Source organism: Manihot esculenta, chromosome 8 (assembly GCF_001659605.2).
Source record: "Manihot esculenta cultivar AM560-2 chromosome 8, M.esculenta_v8, whole genome shotgun sequence".
In the NCBI taxonomy this organism is placed as follows: domain Eukaryota; kingdom Viridiplantae; phylum Streptophyta; class Magnoliopsida; order Malpighiales; family Euphorbiaceae; genus Manihot; species Manihot esculenta.
In genome coordinates this window covers 39432645-39455730 of record NC_035168.2, presented here as the reverse complement: position 1 = coordinate 39455730, position 23086 = coordinate 39432645, and the positions used below count along the sequence as shown (strand labels likewise).

At 34.3% G+C, this 23086-nt stretch overlaps 5 protein-coding genes across 6 annotated transcripts; 4 read left to right on the top strand and 1 right to left on the bottom strand.

Annotated features, from left to right (window-relative positions):
- Positions 1–893: 893 nt before the first annotated feature.
- Positions 894–2678, top strand: LOC110620360 (benzyl alcohol O-benzoyltransferase). Its single transcript, XM_021764066.2, has 2 exons — positions 894–1470; positions 1561–2678. The coding sequence occupies exons 1-2, from the start codon at positions 1024–1026 to the stop codon at positions 2503–2505; spliced, it is 1392 nt and encodes a 463-aa protein (XP_021619758.1). The 5' UTR covers positions 894–1023; the 3' UTR covers positions 2506–2678.
- A 322-nt stretch (positions 2679–3000) lies between these two features.
- On the top strand, positions 3001–5619 carry LOC110619993 (protein BOLA4, chloroplastic/mitochondrial). The gene is made up of 3 exons (XM_021763528.2): positions 3001–3433; positions 3531–3598; positions 5273–5619. The coding sequence occupies exons 1-3, from the start codon at positions 3086–3088 to the stop codon at positions 5424–5426; spliced, it is 570 nt and encodes a 189-aa protein (XP_021619220.1). The 5' UTR covers positions 3001–3085; the 3' UTR covers positions 5427–5619.
- Positions 5620–9500: 3881 nt separating this feature from the next.
- LOC110620855 (DNA-binding protein SMUBP-2) lies at positions 9501–15090 on the bottom strand. Of its 2 annotated transcripts, XM_021764784.2 has the most exons (7): positions 14312–15089; positions 13688–13996; positions 13286–13569; positions 11385–12416; positions 11086–11254; positions 10374–10531; positions 9501–9997 (listed from the first exon to the last, which is right to left on the bottom strand). In XM_021764784.2, the coding sequence occupies exons 1-7, from the start codon at positions 15060–15062 to the stop codon at positions 9755–9757; spliced, it is 2946 nt and encodes a 981-aa protein (XP_021620476.1). In that variant the 5' UTR covers positions 15063–15089; the 3' UTR covers positions 9501–9754. The 2 variants fall into 2 exon arrangements, with proteins under 2 accessions (XP_021620476.1, XP_043815132.1); XM_043959197.1 differs by lacking the exon at positions 10374–10531 and having other exon boundaries at positions 14312–15090.
- A 1622-nt stretch (positions 15091–16712) lies between these two features.
- On the top strand, positions 16713–20150 carry LOC110621093 (uncharacterized metal-dependent hydrolase YabD). The gene is made up of 8 exons (XM_021765149.2): positions 16713–16950; positions 17031–17104; positions 17349–17430; positions 17585–17635; positions 18409–18509; positions 19122–19275; positions 19357–19590; positions 19722–20150. The coding sequence occupies exons 1-8, from the start codon at positions 16822–16824 to the stop codon at positions 19836–19838; spliced, it is 942 nt and encodes a 313-aa protein (XP_021620841.1). The 5' UTR covers positions 16713–16821; the 3' UTR covers positions 19839–20150.
- Positions 20151–20235: 85 nt separating this feature from the next.
- LOC110621090 (BTB/POZ domain-containing protein At5g17580) lies at positions 20236–22890 on the top strand. The gene is made up of 3 exons (XM_021765147.2): positions 20236–20955; positions 21045–21114; positions 21196–22890. The coding sequence occupies exons 1-3, from the start codon at positions 20930–20932 to the stop codon at positions 22819–22821; spliced, it is 1722 nt and encodes a 573-aa protein (XP_021620839.1). The 5' UTR covers positions 20236–20929; the 3' UTR covers positions 22822–22890.
- The last annotated feature ends 196 nt before the right edge of the window (positions 22891–23086 follow it).

The window sequence follows — 23086 nt, the reverse complement described above, 5'->3', positions numbered from 1 at the left end:
GAATGAATACGTCATTTTGTGCATTGCATGTAGACTTTTTGTTAACTCATAATGACATTCACAAAGAAAAGTAAATTTTTTTTTATTATTTATTTTATTTATGATAATATAAAAAAAATTAAAATTAACAGTAAAATTTTTATTATTAAAATTATAAAATTTGCTACTATAAATTTATATTAATAATATATAAATTATTATATATTACTAATATAAAAACGTAATCATGATTATTTTGCCATTAAATTGTTACCATTAAAAGAAATTGGCATGCTATTAAAAAAAACTTTTCCATTAATACTAATAATTTTAAAATTTTTTTTATATTATTTCGTATACTAAAAAGTTTAAATTTACTTTTTGAATTATACGATGAAAGAGTTAAAAATGATAAATTTCATTTTTAAGCGTTAATTTGTGAATTATCATTGAAACTGAATCCATAAATTTTAAAAATCTAAGAATTAACTGTATTTTTGTTAATTTATTTATACTTTTAATAATAATTTAGAGATAAATTTTAGATCTTCGAAACATAAAATTTAATATTTTTAACTCTGCTGTATAACTCAGGCAAATTTGACGTTTTAACTTTTTTATGTATATTAATGTATCCAAAAACTTAATTATTATAAATACATATGATTATAAAATCATTATTATCTAAAAAGGTTAATAGTTCAAATAATTTTGCCAATAAAACTTTTCATTAACAGTGTCCAATAATTTAATTAATTACAAAAACTAAAGTAGATACATGGATCAATGTCATGGAATGCTGATATTTTCATTCATGATGTGATGATACAATGTGAAGGTGGTGGTTGTTGATAAGCTGGTGTCGCCGTCCGTACAAAGAGATGAAAACAGGTCCCCTCGCCATCTGAGCTCGTTCACACGTATTTTCTTGTATAAATAGATAGCCTGCTATGTCTTATAGATCCATGAGCATATCAAGCTTACAGAACTATCTTCACCATTTTCACACTTCGATTTGCTTATTGTTCAATACGTTCACTAGCCATGTCATCTCTACCAGCATCCGCTATGTTTAAGGTCCACAGGCGTCAACCTGAGCTACTCACTCCGGCTAAGCCCACCCCTCATGAGTTTAAGCCACTATCCGACATTGATGACCAAGAGTCTCTTCGATTCCATATTCCCCTCTTACAAGTTTATCGTCATCACCCCTCTATGCAAATGAAAGACCCTGTTAAGATCATCAGGGAGGCTCTTGCTAAAGCACTTGTGTTTTATTATCCATTTGCTGGTAGGCTTCGGGAAGGGCATAATCGTAAGCTTTTGGTGGAATGTACTGCTGAAGGTATCTTGTTTATAGAGGCCGATGCCGATGTTACGCTTGAGCAGTCTGGCGATGCACTTGAACCACCATTCCCTTGCTTGGAGGAACTGCTTTTTGACGTCCCTGGCTCAAGTGAAATCCTAAACTGCCCTCTCTTGCTAGTTCAGGTGAGTATGTCCTTGAATTGTCATTTTTGTGGCTAAAATAATCCATGTTTAAAGATATATTTTAATTTAGTTGTTTAAATTAATTTTCAGGTAACTCGTTTTAAGTGTGGTGGTTTTGCTCTTGCCCTTCGTGTGAATCACACGGTGAGTGATGCACCTGGTTTTGTGCAATTCATGTCAGGCGTGGCCGAGATGGCTCGAGGGAAACAAGCCCCTTCTGTCCTCCCAGTGTGGGAGAGGCACGTACTTAATGCGAGGAGTCCACCCCGTGTGACGTGCATACATCGTGAATACGATGAGGTTGAAGACAATAAGAGTACTTGCAGTGCTAGAATTCCATTTCCTCTTCATGATATAGTTGACAAGTCATTTTTTATTGAACTATCTTCATTATCTACTCTTCGAAGATTTGCTCCTCCCCATCTCCAAGAATGCTCTAATTTTCAAATATTAACAGCATGTTTATGGAAATGTCGAACCATCGCACTCCAACCAAACCCAAAACAAGAGATGCGCATGATATGTCTTAATAATGCTCGCAGAAAATTCAATCCTTCTATATTACCAGAAGGGTATTACGGTAATGGATTTGTACTATCTACGACTGTAGCAACTGCTGAAGAAATCACTCAAAATCCGATAGGTTTTGCATTAAAATTGGTGAGGAAGGCTGCCACAGGCATGAGTAGAGAATATCTACAATCGGTGGCTGATCTAATGGTGATTAAGGGCAGGCCTCAAATGCACGAGGAGGGAAGTTACGTAGTGTCGGATGTAAGACATGCAGGATTTGGAGAGGTGGATTTTGGATGGGGTAAAGCTGTGTATGGTGGTCCGGTGAGAGCCATCCCAATAATTGCAAGCTTTTTGGTACCATTTGAAAATAAGAAAGGTGAAAAAGGAATTGTAATTCCAATTTGCTTGCCGTCCCAAGCAATGGAAAGATTTGCAAAAGAGCTAAACAATTTGTTGGAGGGCATCCAGCTAATTCATGGTCACATGTCCAGATCCTCACACATAATATCTTCTTTATAAGCTTGAGTTTTGCTGAGAAAATCCATATGCAAGGCATTAATTGTATTAATAAGTTCGTTCTAGTTAGAGTTAATTATAGTATAGAATCATGCACCAGGGATTTGAGATTTCCTCAAATGCCATGTACCAATTGATTTACAAGTTTTATAAAAGTGGACTAGCTAGAGTGTTAACCTTGTGCTTGAAATTTGATCCTTTAATATAATTGAATAGAGTTGGGAAGAGTAATTTAGAATTGGAACCGAGTAGGTCCAATTCAAAAATAAAGCCCCAAATTAAATACATAAAAATATAATACTTTTTCATTAAATACATATATATAAAATAAATAACTAAAAAATTAATATTCATATAAACATATATTTTTTTAATATCTTCTTAGAAAAAATAATAATATGGCTAATTTTAGATTTTAAATTAAATCTTTTTTATTTATAGAAATCCATAAAAACGGATAAAGCCCAGAAAAGAAAAAGAGCATGATTTGATCCAAACCCAGCCCAAACTGCGCACCTTCAATCTTCCGTCGTCTCAACTCGCACAAAAAAATCTCCAATTTTCTCGCAAGGAGCCACTGCAAATGGCAAAAACTCTGATATGGCGACCGTATATTCTTTCCTCCACACGCCCCCATCGCCATCACTCTCTCCTCCATCACCAAGCTCTTCCTGCATCATCCCTTCTCCAGCCCCCGAAACGACGCTTCGTTTCGCACTTCGCAATCCTTCCAAACAAAACCGAAACGAACTTCCTGTTTTGGTCTCGCATCCACGACAGAAAAACGAAGCTTCAAATTGAAAGCGATGACTATAAGTTATCAAAATTAGGTTTTGGTTTCGCTGGTAGCCGTGGACTCACTGTTAGAGCCACTGACGTCAATGATGCCGGGTCTATTGACTCGCCTCTCATGCAATCCATGGAAAGGAAGGTAAGTTTCAGAAGTTGGAATTTTTTCCCCTGCTTTCACTTTCTATCGGATGGAAGTATAGTTGTAATTTAACATAATTTTGATTTTGCTGCCACAGATTAAGGAGGAACTAAATGCAGAATCAGTCACCGTGAAAGATGCATATGGAGATGGTCGGCATGTGAGGTAAGCTTAGGTTTTTGAGTTTCAATTACTAAATCCTCTTATTATTCTTTCGTAGTCGCCAATTAGAAGGATTTTTGTTTTTCTTCTTAATAAAGGATATGGGTAGACTTAATTTCATCCCTGACGACTGCATATGGAATCCTGAAGTTTTCTTGTTTTCTTTTGTTTTTGTTTTTTTTTTTTTAATTTTAAAATTTTAAACTGGGCAGTTGTCAGGCTTGAGCTTTGATCTCGGCATTCCTGCATTTGATACTTCTACTCAACCAAATCAATCACTCGATCATTATTCCTACTGCATAGCCAAGGCTTTAGTCTCTTCAATTTTATTTTATGCATATGGCAGCAGAATTTAATCCAACTCTGTCTTATATACGTTTTATGCTGATTGCCTTTTGCCTTTGGTATGCATGGAAGGCAACAAATTAGAGTCTCTAATTTGTCAATACTGTTCCAGTGATTTACGTTGCCAATAGGATTTTGGGAGCTGAGATTCTGGCATTGCTTCTTATGTTATTAGGCTTATGCATTCAGATGCTACCTCATGTAACTTATATGCATTACTTCATAAAAAGTCAGTTCACAATGTCAGTATTGATGGATTCTGATGCTCTAAGTTTCTTGAGGATATTCTAATTGTATAAAATTATTTTGTTGTGTGGAGAGAACATGAAAAATGTAGAAAATCAATTTTTGCATCTGGTGTATCTTTATTGAAAGAATTTAGGAGGAATAAATTTTGCTATTTAGCTGTGTTTTGTAATGCTAGGATGCTTACTCGAGATATATTTGTTATTAAGGCAATTTATCTTGCTGGAGGGAGTAAATAATTAGCTATAACTATATTCCAACCTTGTAAGTTCTATTATCAACCATATGAAAGTATTACGCTTGTCCTGAGATTAAACAAGCAAGAGAATCAGACAATCATAGACAATTTGCATTAATTTTTAATCTTCCCCTGTGTATGAGCTAATGAAAAATCTTTGATGATCGATGCACATAGTAGTTAAATTGTGATGTTTCTCATTTTATGAGCTAATGAAAATTCCCCGAAAAGTAAAAAGGTCATGTCATGTTCAAGGTAAAATGTTGTTACTTTGCTTTTAGTTGTTTGCTTATGCTTGCACAATCTGATGTGAAGCTTTTGAAAATTATTTTATTTGGAAGAACCTGGAAATGAACATAACTTACAAACTTATAATAGGCACTTAACTGAGTTAGCTACCCAGAGATTTGCGTGTCTAGTAGATTACTTTGGTTTTTACTTTTTTTGTCTGTCCAACTAATTTGCTTAAGATGCTGCTTATTATACTTTAAGTGCTTCATAACTATGGAACAACCTTGATCTACTGGGTTCCTCTGTCAAACATTTAGTTGTTTTTTACTTTCAGCTCTTCTATACTGTGGTTAGGCTAGAAGATTTGAGTTATTTAATCCTTTTTTGGCTGCATGACAAATTGACAATGCTCTTCTTTACGTGATCAATATTGTGCCAGCTTTTCTAAGCTAATAACCTTTGCATAAATCATAGTTTTGTTGTGAAACACTGTCATACTGCATGCTCATAGTCATAGCCAAAAACGTCTACTTGTTTGAAAGGTCTTTCCTTCTCCCATCACTACCTCCACCACACTCTCCCAATCAAAATTGACCTCATTTAGTGTGTGTTTGCAGTATTGATGTTATCTCTTCAGCCTTTGAAGGACAGTCGGCTGTTAATAGACAGAGGATGGTTTACAAAGCCATTTGGGAGGAGCTTCAGAGCACAGTGCATGCAGTTGATCAGATGACTACCAAGACCCCCTCTGAAGCAGCAGCTCAGAAGTGATTAAACAATAACCTCAACGTCAATTTAGAGACAAATGTTCTCTATTGAGTGTTCTTGTAGCTTGACATAGAAAGAACACATTTGAATTCCATTTTATCTGAGTTACTTTTGGAAGAATTCTGCAAATGTTAAGACCCAAAGTAAGGAAATAAGACATTACTCGTTACTAGTTGCCATGCGCCTATGACTTTAAGCTGCTGTGTTCTTTTATTTGCCCTCTTTTCAGGAAGCTGATGGATTTTTATGTGAGCTTGAGACTCTGCAGCTCTGCCGCTGTAGGTTTTGTGGAGTCGCCAATGATAAATTTGCATAATCAGTATCTGGATTTTTTGCTGTTAGCAAAATGCACCATGTAGGCCAATTAGCCAAACACAACATTTTCTTTATCCTAAGACAATTCTAGGCCATTGCTTTCAGTCCTCATCTTCTCAAAATATAGGATCTATTATTTCCTTCAATTGAATATAATGAATACCATAACTCTTTTTTACTCTTTTCTTTTATTAATAACCGATTATGAATGAACTAAGTAATCTCTTTATTTGGAGAAATTTTATAATACAAAAGTTGTATGTTAAAGGATTTGAATACATATATTGAGTAGCTAACATATATATATTTTGTTATTTTGTGGTTTTGAGAAGGGGAAGTGAAAAATAATAAAAAAAGATGGTCTATTGAATATATTGATAATTTATATTTATACGACCAAAATATAACCGAAAAATCTTGCCAAAAGCAACAGTAATAACTCCAAAACTTTGCAACAGTTAACAAATCAAAACTAATCAATCTTCTCATCTTCAACATTGGACTTGTTATTTTTTAATTACTTAGCATATTTTGTGTATATATATTCCAATAATATATTTTGAAGAAACAAATCAATTTTAGGAAAACTCCAAACCTCATGAAAGGATTCAATGATAGGAATATAAGCATGAGAAAAATGAAGATAAGATTATATTATAAGGAGAATAAATTAAGAAGAATCCAAGAAGAAAGATCAATGAAGGGATATTTGCCTTGTATCCCTAAAACTCTATCAAGTTGGGACATGTTTGTCATTATAATTTTTAAAGAAGCCATTTTACTCAAAATCTCAAAATGGGGCCAAATAAAAAATGCAAATACAAACATAAATATTAGGTGGGGGTGAAGTAAAGGAGGAGTCAACCTTTGATGCAGATTATCCACAAAATGACAAAAAAAAATTGTATATATATAAGGATGTTCTTAGAAATTGAGTTGTCCCAGCTGGAAAGCTTAGCAGCTGAGATGAAATCTATCCCTTGTTCAAAACGTAACTTTTAGTGCCCTCCTCACTTCCTTTGAAACTTCTTTTACAACAATTCATCTCTCTTTCTTTCTTTAACCTATATTATTGCATTATATCAACACACTCCATTAATTTGCCTTCTGAACTAACCAACTATTTTCATTTTTATATGTATTTTTTGGACAAATTTCCAACCTAGCTCTTTTTTTATATATATATATATTTTAAATTTTATCTGTTATTTTATGTGAAATATGAATCAACTGGGAATGTGGAAGTAACTTTCATTAATTATAATATTTAGGAAAATTTACTGTTTGGTTTTTGTGCTACAATGAAAACACATTAATTAATTTTTCAATTTTAAAAAATACATTAAATTTTTTATAAAATATTAAAAAATTTATTAATTAGTCATTCTCATAGTTTTAATTAATATATATATATACTATTTAATCTCTATAATATAAAAAATTTATTATTTAAATTTTTAATTTTAAAAAAATATCTATTAATTAGTTCTTTCATATTGAGAGTATTTTAAATTTTTATTTACGATATTTAATAGCTAAAATTAATGTATGGACTAATTAGTAGAATTTTTAAAATTTAAATAATATTTTAATATATATTTTAAATTTGAAAAACTAACTAGCGGGTCTTGAGTTTTACTAAATAATAATTTTATCCAATATATATTTTTTTTTTAACTAGAAGGATTTAGCACTGTAATATCTTACTGCAAATCTGCTGGTAGAACAAATAAGTGCAATTCATATGAACTTTGAGTTTGAAGCAGTTGAAATATAATAAAAGCAAACCACATAATACATGTGTTTATAATTAATTGATCTCTGTAACCCATTAATTATTATTGCTCAGTTGAAAAAAATAAAAAAATAAAAAAACTATATCGTCCCTAGTTATTAAATGATGTGGTCTGCTCCTATTTAATAATCTGAATATCATTACAAAATCATGAAAAGCCATGAAATCAGCTTTCAGTTCATGTAATATCATCACAATCTTCTCTATCTTCTTTTCTTCTTGATGATTGTACTAGAATTTCTGCATTATTCACATCACATCTTCATTGTCATGATATAGTTATTGTTCTATTGACATCTACAATAAGAAAAAAAATAAAAAATAAATTTACTTATTAAATTATAAAATAATGGTTGTTAGAGTAAATTATTGATTATTTATCAACGAAATATTGGAAGTTATATTTTTATTTTTCATAGTGATGAAAGTCATTGAAACATATCCATCTATTGCAGAAGGTAGAAGAAAATATTTAAGAAAAAAATAATGAAAAATGAAGAAAAGAAAGAAGAAGAAGTTTAAATTCTAGAATCACAAAACCCTGTGTTTCCTTTCCTAGACACACTGATATAACCATTGCATGAACATGATGATACATGATCACAATCTCTCTAATTAAGGTCTTGCATGCAACCTTTTGGAGAACTCATGGAGAAACACCACCACTACCACTACCGCCACCGCCACTGCCACCATCCTTCTCTGGAGCATCTGGACCGTAGTCATTGTGTCTCTTTGATGGACCAGAAGGTGGAATAGGAGAACCTTTGGGAAGGACACCAAAAGTAGTAGATGGAAAAACATGCCTTGAAGTATGAAGTCTATATATTGCTCCACTGGTTGTAGAAGAGAACAAGGCAATTAGGAAGAGAAACAAGTGAAGAGAAATGGTAACAAAGACAATGCTGGGCTTGGCAGCCATGAGAGACAATGAAAATAATGATTTCTTTTTTCTGGGTTTTTCTTGTGCTATATGATCAAATATATATAATGTTTATTTTGAGGTGGTGAAGATGTGTAAAGTCAAATGATGAAGAGTGGGTTTTGATTTGGGATTTGATTTTAGTAAGAAATGTGGGGGAGTAGAGTGAAAGCAAAGTTTATCTAAAAACTTTGCATAATGCATTAGAGAGGCAGAAATGGAAATGGAAGAAAAAGAAATTGTGAAAAGGGGAAGGAGGGCCTTTTAATTAAGGGAGTAACGGATGCTGACAATAAAAAAGATAGTTTTTAATTAATGGGAACTTGGAGATTTGCTAATAAGAGACAAATTCTGATATTAATGACTTAGAAACGGATTTTTCTACAATTGGAGCAAACAAATTTGCTTTTTCTCTCATCAAGAAATCTCATTTATCAAGAAGTTTGTTAATTTTTTTTTTTTTAAAAAAATATCAGAGAAGGGATTTCCATGATTCAATTCTTCTTCTTCTTTTTTTTTTTTCAAGAAAAAAGGATAATATATAGTCATTTAGCTTAGGATGGACCCTATCTTTGGACTTGAATGAAGTTTGGCAACCCCACTATCATTAGTCAATTAATTCTAGAAATGGCTATTGCTTTGATTTATACAGTAATTATGCATTAACTGTCTTAACTTTATGTTAAAATGGATTCTTAGCATTAGTAATTTTAGAATCCACGAAGATCAATGCCATCTCCATGATTTATCTTAATAAGCACAGGCCTTAGAATGGTACTGAGTTCTATAAATTGTCTTAGCATTTCAGATAGGGTAAGATCCATGAGTTATCAATGCTCTTAGTTACAAACTTGCATGTTAATAATTTCAATTTTCACAAGTAATAGACACGGCTGAAGGAAGGTTGAACTTTGAGTTGAAGCAAAAAGCTCTTAGCTTCTCCTTCCAAAGCATAGCCAGTCTTTCTTTTCATGGTCATGAACAGTGTGGTCATGGGGTGGGGTGACAACTTCCAGAGATAAAATCACTATTAAACACAAATACCAACTACTTGAAGTGGAATTTTCATTAAAATTTGATGAACTTCAAAATCGTATACAATTTAGAATTTTTTTTTTTGCTGTTTATATACAAATCTGTCCAATAATAACAGACACAAAAATGGAAAACCTGCTGTACATAAATGGATTCAAAAGCAGATTCTGGATAGGAAAGAAACCAAGCATCTGTGTTAAGTTCTCCTCCAAATCAATTTCCAGTTGGAGCATACCAAATCCAAATCAAATGTGTGATATGTACTCAACTAATTGATGGTAACATTGGATCCATACCAAGTCCAGATCCCCCAAAACTACCAGGCTCAGCATGCTTCACCCTACCAAAATAGCGGATGTGGCGCAAGAGCCTGGCCAGGAAAGTGTTGTGGCATATTGTTGAGCTATCACAGACGACTGCTACATGTTTTCGTGCTCTTGTGATGGCAACATTCATTCGCCTGCTGTCCCCGAGGAATCCAACAGCTCCTAAGGTGTTTGAACGGACCTAGAAAATGAAAGAAACATGAAATACAGCATACGAGTGAGTGATGCAAAAGTCGAGTTTATACTACATATATTCAAGTGTTCATATTTTGTTCTTGAACTTCTACCACCATGCTATAGAAGATTGCAATTTTTTGTGGAAACAAATTAAATGTGCATGATTATGATGTAGAGCACTGCCAACTCTGTAGATAATGTTTCAATCAAGATAATGATGGATTGAGAACTGATGGACTGCAGCCATGGATGAATTACACAAGCCTATTGAATTCATAAGCATGCTTAAATTGGAATTCAAGTAGAAAGAAAAATGAAGCATATTTAGCTGATAACATTAGATTCCCAGTAAAACTACTGCACTAGCATGAGAACTATACCATTGATATGATTACTGCATCAGCCTCCCGACCCTGGAAGCTATCAATGGTTGCAACCTCAATGCCAGCCGCCTCTGGAAGTTCATCCAGCCTTTCCCTCAAGAGTTGTACTTGAGCAACATAAGGTGATTGAACAGCAATACTTGTTGGTCTAACACCTGCTCGATAAATTCAGCAAAAATATAAATTTACCTCACTTAGCCTCGCAAAAAAACTAGAAACACCTACAAATTTAGGGTCCTACATAGGATCCTCAGACAGGTTGTTTACTGAATGCTCTATTAATTACCACAATGGTAGTAAGTCTGAAACAAATACATATGATTATGGGGGCGTGGAGATTCAGTAGAAGTCAGTGCAGCAACTACTGAATGCTTATCCTAGAAATGGTGAAGGACAGAATGGGTCTGCATAGTGCACAAGAACGAAAAAGACTATATTGCTCGCATAGATTTAAGAGCCAAATTTGCAAATTAAAATTATGTTTACTTGTGCAACATATTATAAATTCAATGAAACTAAACAACCAGCAACACCTAGCTAATAAGCACCTAAAAAGTATGTCAGTCTCAATGGCCCAATTATTTTTAGTGCTTCTCAAAATGAAATGCAAAATGAAGCAATGACAGTGTTAGTTCATCATTCAACAAAGTTTAGGCTAGCAATGACAGGGAAATACTAAATTCATATACTAAGAGCCAAGATCATTTACCTGAATAAATTAAGGAAAATACATGTTCCACAACAATTTCAGCTTCCCCCTCATTATAAAATGAACCCGTTCCAGCTGGGTCTAAATGCTCTTCGCAACCTACTGACAAACTTCCATATGTCATTCTTGTGTCAAGTAACAGCAGGGGGCATTGAGTTATCCACGTAGGCTACAAAAACATATAAATCGTCAAGGTCAAGCCTCACAACACATACGAGTGAAAATAGTACAAGTATAAACAACAAAAAAGAATTAGTACTCAAATTCACAGTTCTGAAGTATCATAGATAGTTTGCTACCTTAACAAATGCAGAATCCACAAGAAGATGCGAAGCAACTTTTGAAGAAGACTTCAACAATCCACCATACATCTCCTTGGAGGCCCAACTGGCTATTGCATCATTCATACGATATTGTGTCGTTAACTTGGTCGCAAGGACCCCTTCATGCAGAGTCGCAGCTCTTTCAAGTAGAGATACACCAAGGCCACCCTCCAAGGCTTTTCTTGATAGAATAACAGGAGCAAGCTGGCATTGATCCCCAGCAAGAATACAGCGTCTACCCTGCAATATTGGGATCCAGCAAGAGGGTTCTATTGCCTGCCCTGCTTCATCTATAACAACCAGGTCGAAAGTATCCAGCCTTCGAATAAGTGGTTCAGCAGCTCCAGTGTTGGTTGCAAGCACTACCTGTGCACTTGATAGCACCTCCTTCATAGTCTCCTTCTCCTTCTTCTTCAGTGTCTTCCCAAGCTGTTTTAAAAGCTGACGAATACCAGCAGCTAAAGAATCATCCTTTAAACAATGCCTCAGGTCCTTTCTCAGATCAGATTTTTTCCTTTCAAACTCCATCCGAAAAGTTGCAAGCTTAGAATTCACTATTTCACTCAATGACTTTGATGCTACAGTTGAAGAAATACGTGCTGGATTACCAACCCGCACAATGTCTAACCCTATATTTGAAAGCTTTTCAACCATATTGTCAACAGCTGCATTTGTAGGTGCAGTCACAAGCACCCTTTCACCTTGGTGGACAGCACGTACAATAATTTCCTTGAGCAAACCTGACTTTCCAGTACCAGGAGGCCCTTGGATTATCAATAATGGTCGCTTCTTGTTCAATCCCCTGGCAATGGCCTTCTGCTGTGAATCATCAAACATTGTACTTTCAAGAGATCCATCCATATCTGCTTCATGCCAGTCTGCCAAATGATTCTCCTCCAACCATGTAACATCCCGCTTGTCGCCAAATAATGTAGCCACAACAGCAATTGAGGGATTTTTCTTCTGCAGACCATTCTTCTGAAGCAGCATCAGGGCCTCACAATTACGCTTCAAAAGAAGATTATAAGCTATTAAATAGGCAAGTAAACTGCAGAGACCATCAAAAAGAGAATCTGAGAAGAAGAGAAGAAGAGAAAGGGAAATATTCATGATATTTTAAGATGTAATAAAGGATCATCCCAGAAAAACTGTTTTACTAAGAAGGCAGAAGGAAAATAGACACTTGGTGGTGTGCCTAAGCATCATTAAAGTTGGTCAGAAACAGATGCATCTGCCACCTATAACCTTGCAACAGCAAAAACAAAGTGGGAATCTAATTCAACAGGAAATATATATCCCAAGTAAAGATGCAACTGTAGATGACTACATATTCTCATCGTAAAGTAATTTATGCAATTTGTGGGATTGTTTTTCTGGGCATATTATTGTTTCAAGGTTGCTTTTCAATAATTCTAAATGTGAAGTGATTCGGACTCCTCAATCATTTAAGTACTTCGAAATACTATTCATAATCTTGAATGTTCCAAAGCAGGCACCCAACATAGTTGAGCATCAAGTTTGAGAACTACCAAAGGTATGGGTTAGCTAAGGACTCAAAAACAAACAAACCCTAAATATATTAGGAGAAAAAAAAAACCAGAATCCTGTGCATTTCTAAGTTATTGCTGAATGCTTTAGCTCTTTATAAATACGGAGAAGCACAAAACCAGATATCTAGGCCATCTATGTACACAGGATGAGATATAATGGTGAACACAACAAGGTTAATGCAATTGGGAAATAAGAAGAACTTTGACAAGTAACAACAAGATGGGTTGAGATATAAAGAACCTAAGTAATATTAGTTTACTTGCTGTCTTGAAACTACTTACGAGTACATTTGAAGAATGGCTATACAAGATTTATTTATCAAATACCTCATATGTAAGTGCATCTGCTAATCCATAGATACGATCAATACGAACACTTTTGCCGAAAAGCTTAGAAAAGGTGGGATCACCATGACGAGATTCTAAAGCAACACTGATGCTACAGCCATCCTCCCCAAGGTTGTTCACAAAACCCTGAATGCAAGAGGTTGCACCTGCACCCCTGCTATCACAAATCCTCACACAAACCATATCTCCAGGTGAAAGGGTAGTAGGAGGCAGTCGGTGATTTCCTTCAACCCTGAACACTACTAGGTGCATTCCTCCCAATCCTGTATACACATCCCAATTCCCACATTACTTGGCAGGCATTTATTCTCTTAAGACCAAGTTGCAAAGACAAGACAAGTCAAGACAATTAATCATGGCAAAGCTAAATTACTATGTAACCTGTAGATGTACTATCTGCATACAAGTTGCAGATTGTGTCACAGAGCTCTTGCTGAGCCTGGCCATGGCTAACCAAGAACTCAATCGGTTTAGATGCATCAGAACTTTCATCGCGTGTAGGAACAGCATTCAACTCCTCCTGAGTGAATTCCAATTCAGCATCCCTTTCAATACGGAGTAATTCTGACATTTTCTTGGTAAACTCGTCAATCCTTCCCTGTATTGCTTTAGCCTTCTCCAAGTCCATCCCCAAAACTCCCTGCAAAGGCCTTGCTTGCGACACTTTCCTTGCCACTGCTCTATGCTGAACTGCAAATGCACAGTCTCAGTTCCAGAGTTCATACTCAGTGACTCACAAGCTTGATCTTGAGAACAACTACAAAATGGGTTACTTATCCAATAGACAGAAATTGTCAATTAGGATTAAACAAGCAAGCTTTGTAAAATCACCACAGCATTAAAAAAAAAAAAATTAAAAAAGCTTTTTAAAAGTCTAAACCCATAAAGTAAAATCTTTTTATAGTGTGAGAAATGCTTCCACTCTGATCTATTGAAAATAGTTAAGCTTATGCTCCTATGTAATGGTAAGCGAGGAAATAGCAACAGCCCTGAGAAAAAAGAAACCTGAATTGGCGAGCTCCTTGAGCAACTTCCAAGACTCAGTCTGTTGCCAATTTTGGATCAACCCTTTACGCTGAAGCTCTTGAAGAACATCACGCAACTCCCTCTGGAAGTGATCAAACAGAGTGGGATAGTGAGTACAGGCCTTTAAACAAAGGGCTTCTAAACCCAAAGGAATAGGAACAGCATTAATATAAGGCTGCGCCTGAATCACAAAAGTCAAGCCGGCCTCCAGCCCCATCCTCTGCCTAAGCTCCGAGAACTCCCCCTGCGTCTCGGCGGAAGCAAAATCCGTGGCCATTGCTCTCATTCCTTGGCTAATCCATTTCACTACGCTCTTCCCAAGATCCCTCCGCCCCAGAGGATCCCCGTTCTGATTCAAAGCTCGAACATTTACCTTCATCTTGACCTTCTTCTCACGCTCTTCTGGGACTACAACCTTTCCAACGTCAGGATTTCTACTAGCAGCAGTAGATTTGTTGGTATTTGATATGGGGACGCCAATATTTTTCTTGTTATTGAATTTTTTCTTCTTGCTGGTAGTTCTGGGCTTGGTTGCCTCATTGCTGCTATTCCAAATAAATTGGTGATCAATCTGAGATGTAGAGGGAGACAAGCATTTGGGATTGAGAAACAGCAAGTGGGACTTGAACGAGGAAGAGAAAGAGAAAATTTTGGAAGTGGGTAATTGACGGGGAAGCCAAGGAAGACTCAAGCAGCTTGGTATCTGCTTCAACACCAAGCTTGCTTCCATCTCACTTGGAACCAATCACCTTCCTCTGAGTTGTATATTTATATTGCTTTATATGATATTTTTCCTTTTGGTTCTAAATAAATAAATAATGATAATAATTTCAAAAAAAAAAAAGAATATAATAATTTTAGTGCTTAATAATATTTTTTATTTTTTGAAAAATTAGTAGGCAATATTAAGACATTTCTAAGTCTGAACTAATAATTTTAGGCCCTATTTTAATAATGATTAGTTTAATATTATATAAAATAATTTTTTATATTTTACTAATTTAATAAAGAAAAAATTAAGTCTTTTATTCTTCTGTTACAAAATAGTTTAATATATATATATATATATGGAATGCTATATTAAAAAAATAAAAGGGTTTGGTTGTAGAAAAAAAAGAAAAAAAAGGGGAAAATTGAGAGGCAATGGAAGGAAGAAGTAATCAAGAAGAAGTGGGGAACAGAAGATCAGCAAGTTGGAATGTGATTGGCTGATTGAGATTCTGCGGTGCGGGTTGGTTCAATGGTTAAGGTTTGGCTGGTGGCCAACGTGTTCTATTACTGTTCTATCCTTTTCTTTCTCTTTTTTTTTTTAATAATATAATTAATATTTGTGTTTATAGAAAACCTTTTTTAATTTATAAAATATTTATTGTGGCTGAGATTGAAACAAAGAGTGTGATTTTTTTAATATTCCGCAACTTGAGGAGCGACGTGTTGCTTTTTCCACCAATAATTTGTCTAACAATTTCAAATTTCTTGAGTTTTTATTTTTCTTTTAATTTGTAGGATATTTTGAATTAATATGGTCATTTGAATGTAGATGAAAAATCCAATTTCAATTATCGAATTTCATGATTTTGAATTAATGTAAACTCAATTAAATTTTACAACTATTAAATTAAATATTTATATTAAAATTTTTTTAAAAAATTAATTATATTAAATATAAATATTCAAAAAAAAATTGAACCATCCGCATTTTATTTTATTAGATCAGTATATAATAATTATATATTTAGTACATAATTAATAAATAATTTAAATTAATTATTTTATCTTGCTGAATTTAGTATAATTATTAAGTCACATTAAATTTTTCGAGTAATATGATTCCTCAATATTTCAAACAGTTTTATTTTATTTTGCATTAATAGCTTTTTTTTTACATATTCATTAATTTTATATTATTTTTTATTTAAGATGATTTTAATATCAATTATAAGCCTCTGATCCAAATTAATTCAAATAACTTTCAAACGTATTTTAAAATATTTTATATCATTAAGAGTAAGAATTATTAAATTATTTAAATTATTTATTTTAAAATAAATAGAAAGTAAGTTTAAAATTTATTTAAACTAGTTTGAATCAAACTATTAAAATAATAAAAAATAATTTATAATTTAAATTATATTAAAACATTACATATAGTATCATATATTAAGAAATAATGATAATTTTTAAATATTTTTAAAAATATTAATATAGAAATTCTAACTAAAATTATTTTTGTTTAATAATGATTCAATATTATAAAATATTATTTTAATATAAATTAAAAATAAAATTTAAAATAAAAATATGTGAAATTATATATATTTTTTAAATATTTAATATTGGAATTGGATTCTTTGTGGCCCAAAAATCAAAGCCCAATCACAACTGGCTCCCTCGTGAACCCCTAACAAGCATCATTTTGGTCCCTATCTCAGCTCTGGACGACGATGGCCGTGTAGTGTGCGCCAGAGTCAAGAGCCCAGTGGAGAACGATGGCCGTGAGACTGTTTGATGCACACTGCCACCTCCAAGACCCGCGAATCCTCAACAAGGTTCCGCAACTTATCGCCACTTCCCTTGATACTGGCGTAGTTCGTTTCGCTGTTAATGGAGTCTGCGAGGTACTACTCATTACCCATTTTCTACGGTATTCCTTGGTAATCATTATTTCAAAATTTTTATCTTTTTAGAATCCTTGCAGCGAGATTGGCATCTGGTTAAAGAGATGGGTGATCTGTATCCTTCTGTGATTCCCTGCTTTGGTCTCCATCCCTGGTGAGTGTACTTCCCCATATTTTCCAACAAAATTATTTTCCATTATTCAATTTTAATTTAACAAATTTATATATAGAGTTCTTAGTAAGATTCTCAAAAGAGTAAGTCAATTTCCTTAATATGACTTAATTTTTTCGTTGACTAATTTTTGAACGTGGGTGCATGGTTTTCTGATTGAATTTTATTTTTGTTTTCTCATTTGATGCTTTTGTTGAATGGTAATTTGGGTCTTGTTCATTTCTAGGTTTATTTCAGAGAGGAATCCCAACTGGTTCAACATGCTCAAAGAATTGTTTGAGACCACTCCCTCTGCTGCTGTTGGAGAGGTTAAATTCCCATTTCTGTCTGTTTATATGTATTACTACTCAACAACATTTGAAGACAAGAGAATAAAAGAATGTGAAGGAGACTTGAAATTCTTATTTGCACAAGAGTAAGGAGTCATGTTACTGATACAAACATTGTATGAACCTTTTTCAGATTGGTTTGGATAAAGGTTATCATGGAAAGAAGATTGATTTCACAGACCAGGTTTTCATGTCTGAACTTTTTTAACTTGCCATATTTTAGTAGGGTTGAGTACTCTGTATTGCTGTTTTACAATTGGCTATGTTTTTAAAGCAATATAAGGTTTATCTTTTATTTTACGCAATAAAGAAGATGACATGCACAGTGACAATGAGCAGCTCTTGCCTGAAAGTAGATTAATTATCATTTTTGAACTTCTACAGCAGTCAACAAGAAGTTAAGAGAATTTTATTCCAATAGACGACTTAATTAATGGAGCTGAAGTGCTGAACTAGAAGTAGGCACAACTTTTTTTTTTGTATTTTATTTTTATAGAGAAATCTACTTTTATTTCCCTCATTACAGCCCTGAAACATCTCCATTTTCTTGATGCCTAGTTCTCACAAAAAAGATGCTAAATAAATATTTCAGAAGGCTTCTTGAAAGTTTTGATATAATATTGCTGATAATTTGGTGAAGAGAGTTGATTATGTGATGTTCTTCAATACATACCATCCATTCATTTATGCAGGTAAGTATTTATGAGTATGCTTATCTGCCTTATTTGCCCTAGTTTTATCATTCTTTTGTCTTTGCCAAAAAAAAATTGATTCTTTTGTAGACTGTTTTGTATATTTTGTGTGCACCATGAATATATGTCAAACAGGATCAAGATGTCCAGTTATATCTAGCTGTATTCGTATTTGCATTATGTTCTAATTTCATTTACTATTAAAAACCTTCTCAATCTTAATCAAGTTTGCTAGTCTGTTAATGGTTGAAGTTTTTCATTCTAGGTTGAAGTATTTCGGCAACAGCTTCAACTTGCTAAAGAATTAAATAGACCAGCATCCGTTCATTGTGTTCGCGCATATGGTGATCTTCTTGAGACAATGAAGTATGCATTTATATTTTGTTCCTGCTTCCCTTAGAGATTTTGCCTCAAAATGATGGGAGAAGAACTACACATTTTCAGTTTAATTAATGTATCCTAGAGTTTCCTAAGTTGGGAGCATAATCAGCATTCAACACATGAGCATGTTGCTGAAAAAACATTGATATTGAAATTAATTCTAAAAGCATGAAGGTTCTGTGTTGTTTGATTATTTCTTTGCCTTATTTGCAGTTTATAGAGAATAAATGCATTCTTATGCACATTCTGCAATTCTAGGCTGTTGTGCCCTTTGTTGGATTCACTTCTTTCATACTTTATGAACCTAAAACTTATTTTGTGCTTTGCATCTTAGATATTATGTGCATCCTGAATGCCATCCATCAACTTAATGACTTGATCGAAGGCATTCTTTGAATCTTTCCATCAAGGTCTTTACTGTTTCCAAACTAGTGTTTCTTCTGGTTCCTGGCTTTTTATGTTTTGGACTCACTTTGTAATGCTGTTAATTCATTAATCATTCTAATAATCTTCCATAGGATCTAAACATGCTAGTTGCTTATAGAGCCATTATGATATGTTCCAAGGTTTAATTACATGTGAATTTCAAATCATCAGAAGCATGGGACCTTTCCCTGCGGGTGTCATTCTTCATTCTTACTTAGGTTCTGCTGAGATGGTTCCTGAATTTGCCAAGCTTGGTGCATACTTCTCTTTCTCAGGCTTCCTTATGTCCATGAAAGTGCAGAAGGCTAAACGCATGCTGAAAGCAGTTAGTTCATCAGTTTCATTTATGTTCACTGTATTGCACACGTTGAAAAATTGAATAATCGTCGTCTCCAAACTTTTGCAGGTATCTTCTGATAGAATTTTACTGGAGACAGATGCCCCTGATGCGTTGCCAAATTCAGATTTAGATTCTCTATTCTTGGTTGATGGTGATAAACATACCCCTGAGAGGACTCAAGCCCAAGGAGAAAACTCTGCTTCAAACACTGCCACACTTTCTGACGATCATTCCCATGCTTCAACAGATGCATCATCACTACCAAAAGAAACTCTTAATCATCCAGCAAATATCCACAACGTATGTTGCTCAATCTCTCCATGCAACCGTCCTATCATATATTGGCCTCATTTTTTTTCCCCTTTTCTGTAAGATAGGCTTCTTTTCCTTCGTTGAAATTATCTAACAATTTTTCGCGATGACTTATCCAGGTGCTGAGTTATGTTGCATCTTTGCTGGACATGCCCAAAGAAGCACTTGCAGAACTGAGTTATAGAAATGCAGTACGCATATTCTCTTACGAAGGTTCGAAGGTATCCGAAAGCTAGTTATCAGGAAAAGAATTGCTATGCGTGTTTGTCATTAATTTCCTGATACTACAATTCCACAAGAAACAATGTATATGATGTTGAAATGTTTGCCCTGGCTTCTTAGTTTGGAGATATTAATGTTGTATTGAGCAATGTATATTTGGTTTTTCACCATCTGTAAGGTTGCATCCTTCATTTCACCAACTTGATATGGCTGCCTGTGCTTATGGGTCTTTCAGTGTGCTTGTGGAATAATCGCAATCCTTCATCCCCATTGCGTTAGTTTTGTATAATCATATAAATATTGAATTAAAAATTGTTTATTTTCTATATATTTTTTAAGTTAAATAATTATAAATATATCATATATCATGATATTCTTTCGAAAACTTGATCAACTATTGTCACCATCACTATTAAGGTAATTAAAATTTTTATTACCATGTAAATAAAATTTTATAAAAAAAATAAACTAAATTGGTAAATGAAATTATGTTACTCTTAAAGAAAGCCGTTTCCTTGTTTTAATATTAAAAAAAAAATCTGAAATTCGTTATTTTGTTAATTTTTATGTTAAAAGAAATCAATGAATTTGTCATTGAAACTCAAATTATTAAAAAGAAAAGAAAATAACTATGGTTTCATAACATAATCATAGTCCTGCATTGAAATCCGACGGCTGTGATTGAATGAATAATGATGTTCCATCCTAAAACCAAGCACAGAAGATCCAAATCCCAGTATGAGATACTCAAAATAACAGAAGTCCACATGAATAGGAGAAAATCGTTTTGAGTTTTGAACGTTGGATTTTGTTTTTGAGAGCTTCCTCCTCAAGCATTTGAAATCGTCTGCTCTAACCCAAACTAAGATTCTTCCTCTTAATTCCTAATCTTCTAATTTCTTCTCTTTCTTTTCCTTTCATCTCTGTTAATTAATGCCCAGAGATTCCCAGAAAATTATCTGATCAGTGATCACGTTTTCAGCATAATTCTCAAGAACTACAATTCAATGCTTTTTAAGGTTGATTGCTCTGGTGTTCTGCAAGACAAGAACATTGACAGGAGTTTCTCTAATCCGACAATAATCTCATAAGACATTGTCAAAGGATGGCCTCAAGGAACATGTCATCAGGGTACTAATTCTATTTTCTCATCTCATTCTTTTTTATTCTTTAATTTCTTATTTATTGTGTCTTCCTTTTCTTTTTTTTTTTCATTTCAGGTTGTCAAAATCTGCATACCCATCAGAACTGCAGTTCTATGGACATAGCTTGGCCTTCTCTTTAGACAGAGTGAGCTGAAACTCTTTCTCTTCATTGCATTTTCATTGTCAAACTAGGATTCTATATGTGATCAAATTCTCATTTTTGTAGGAACTTCTGGCTGCAAGATCAGCCAAAGTAGCTTCACTGCTCAATAAAAATCCCCAAGCAAATCTCTCTAGTCTACTCCAAGATTTTCCTGCTGATCCTGAAATTTTTGAGCTTGTTGCAAGATTCTGCCATGGGTTTGAACTGACTTTGTCATCAGAGAATGTTATCCCTCTCATTTGCCTTGCTAATCACTTAGACATGACAGAAAGTCACAGCAATAATAATCTGCTAAAGCAGGCTGTCAACTTCTTTGAGCAAAGAGTTCTGTCAAGTTGGAATGAAACTATCAAGGCTTTTCGTTCAGCAGGTAACAGCCTTCAACAGGCAGCGCGGTTGGGTTTGTTCGAAGCTGGCTTAGAGTCTCTCGTCGAAAAAGCATTGGCTAATCCACGTTATCTTGGGGATCCTATCAAGAACTCAACATTTGATGATGATATTGAGGATGAGGAGGGAGGATATAGACCAAATGCAAGACGAAGGCTCTTTGTTCTTGATTGGAAATCAGAAGACTTGACCACATTGTCACTCCAGTTATATCACCCCATAATTCGGACGATGAATCAGCGTGGAGTCCCACCGGAGTATGTGGCTGCTTCTCTCTGCCAGTATGCGGAGAAGTGGGTTTTCTCTAGTGGCATAGGAGGTGATAATGTGTCAGTTTACAAAAGGAACTCTCAAAGGGATGTGATTGAAGTTGTGGAAAGGCTTCTACCTGATGAGAAAGGACTAATTCCCTGCAGTGTTTTGTTCAAAATGCTCAAATTTGCAATTTCATTGGAATCTAGTAATGATTGTAGAAATGGATTAGAGAACAGAATTGGGAAGCAACTAGACCAGGCAACAGTCAAAGATCTGTTAATACCTTCTCAAGGGAATACCAAGGAAATGCAATATGATATAGAATGTTTGAAAAGGGTTTTGAAGCATTTCTATGGCAACTATACTAGTTCTCATAGTTCTGGCCTAATTGCAGTGGCAGAACTCATTGAAGAATTCTTAGCAGAAGTTGCAAGTGACATAGATTTGAAGATGGATACATTCACCACCCTGGCTGAGATGTCAAAGGCAGCATCATTAGGAACACTAAAAAACTCTGATGGAATATACAGGGCCATTGACATTTACCTGGACAAACATAGGCATTTGACAGAACTTGAAAGAGAGGAGGTGTGTAAGATATTGGATTGCTATAAAATGTCTCCTGAAGCTTGGGAACACGCGGCGAAGAATGAAAGGCTGCCATTGAGGTTTGTAGTCCAGGTGTTGTTTGTGGGACAGTTGCAGCTTAGAGAGCAAAGAGACACAATTGCAAAAGAGGTTGAGGTTTTTGATGAAAAACTTAGAAGAGAGGAAGTGGATGAAGAAGATGAGAAGAATGAAGTGAAAATGGGTTTGGATGAGGAAGAAATAAGATCAGAGATGGAGAAGATGAGCATCAAAGTAATGGAGCTACAGAAAGAGTGCAATATCATGAGGAAAGAAATTGAGAATGGCTGCAATCACAGAGTGAAAAAAGGGAAGATTAGCATGTGGAAGGAAATGAAGAGAAAGTTAGGGTGCATGAGTAGCATTAATGATTGTAATTGCCAAGTAAATAAGAAGAAGAAGGTGCATCCAAAATATTAATTATCTTTGGATTCCACCTGCAATGAAATAATTGAATTACACACTAAATATATCTGCACTTTGTTTTTAGCATCTGTTTCATCTACATGTGAACAAAGAATAAATAGCCATAAATGTTCTAACTTCATTCTTGAATCTTTCTGTACTGCTCATAGAATTTTTCAAGTTAAAAATGCAAAGAGGTCCACAAAGTGAGAAAACCCTTATTTCTTTTATGGATAATTCAGTTGGAAATATCAATTTCATGATCACAGACAAGTAAATC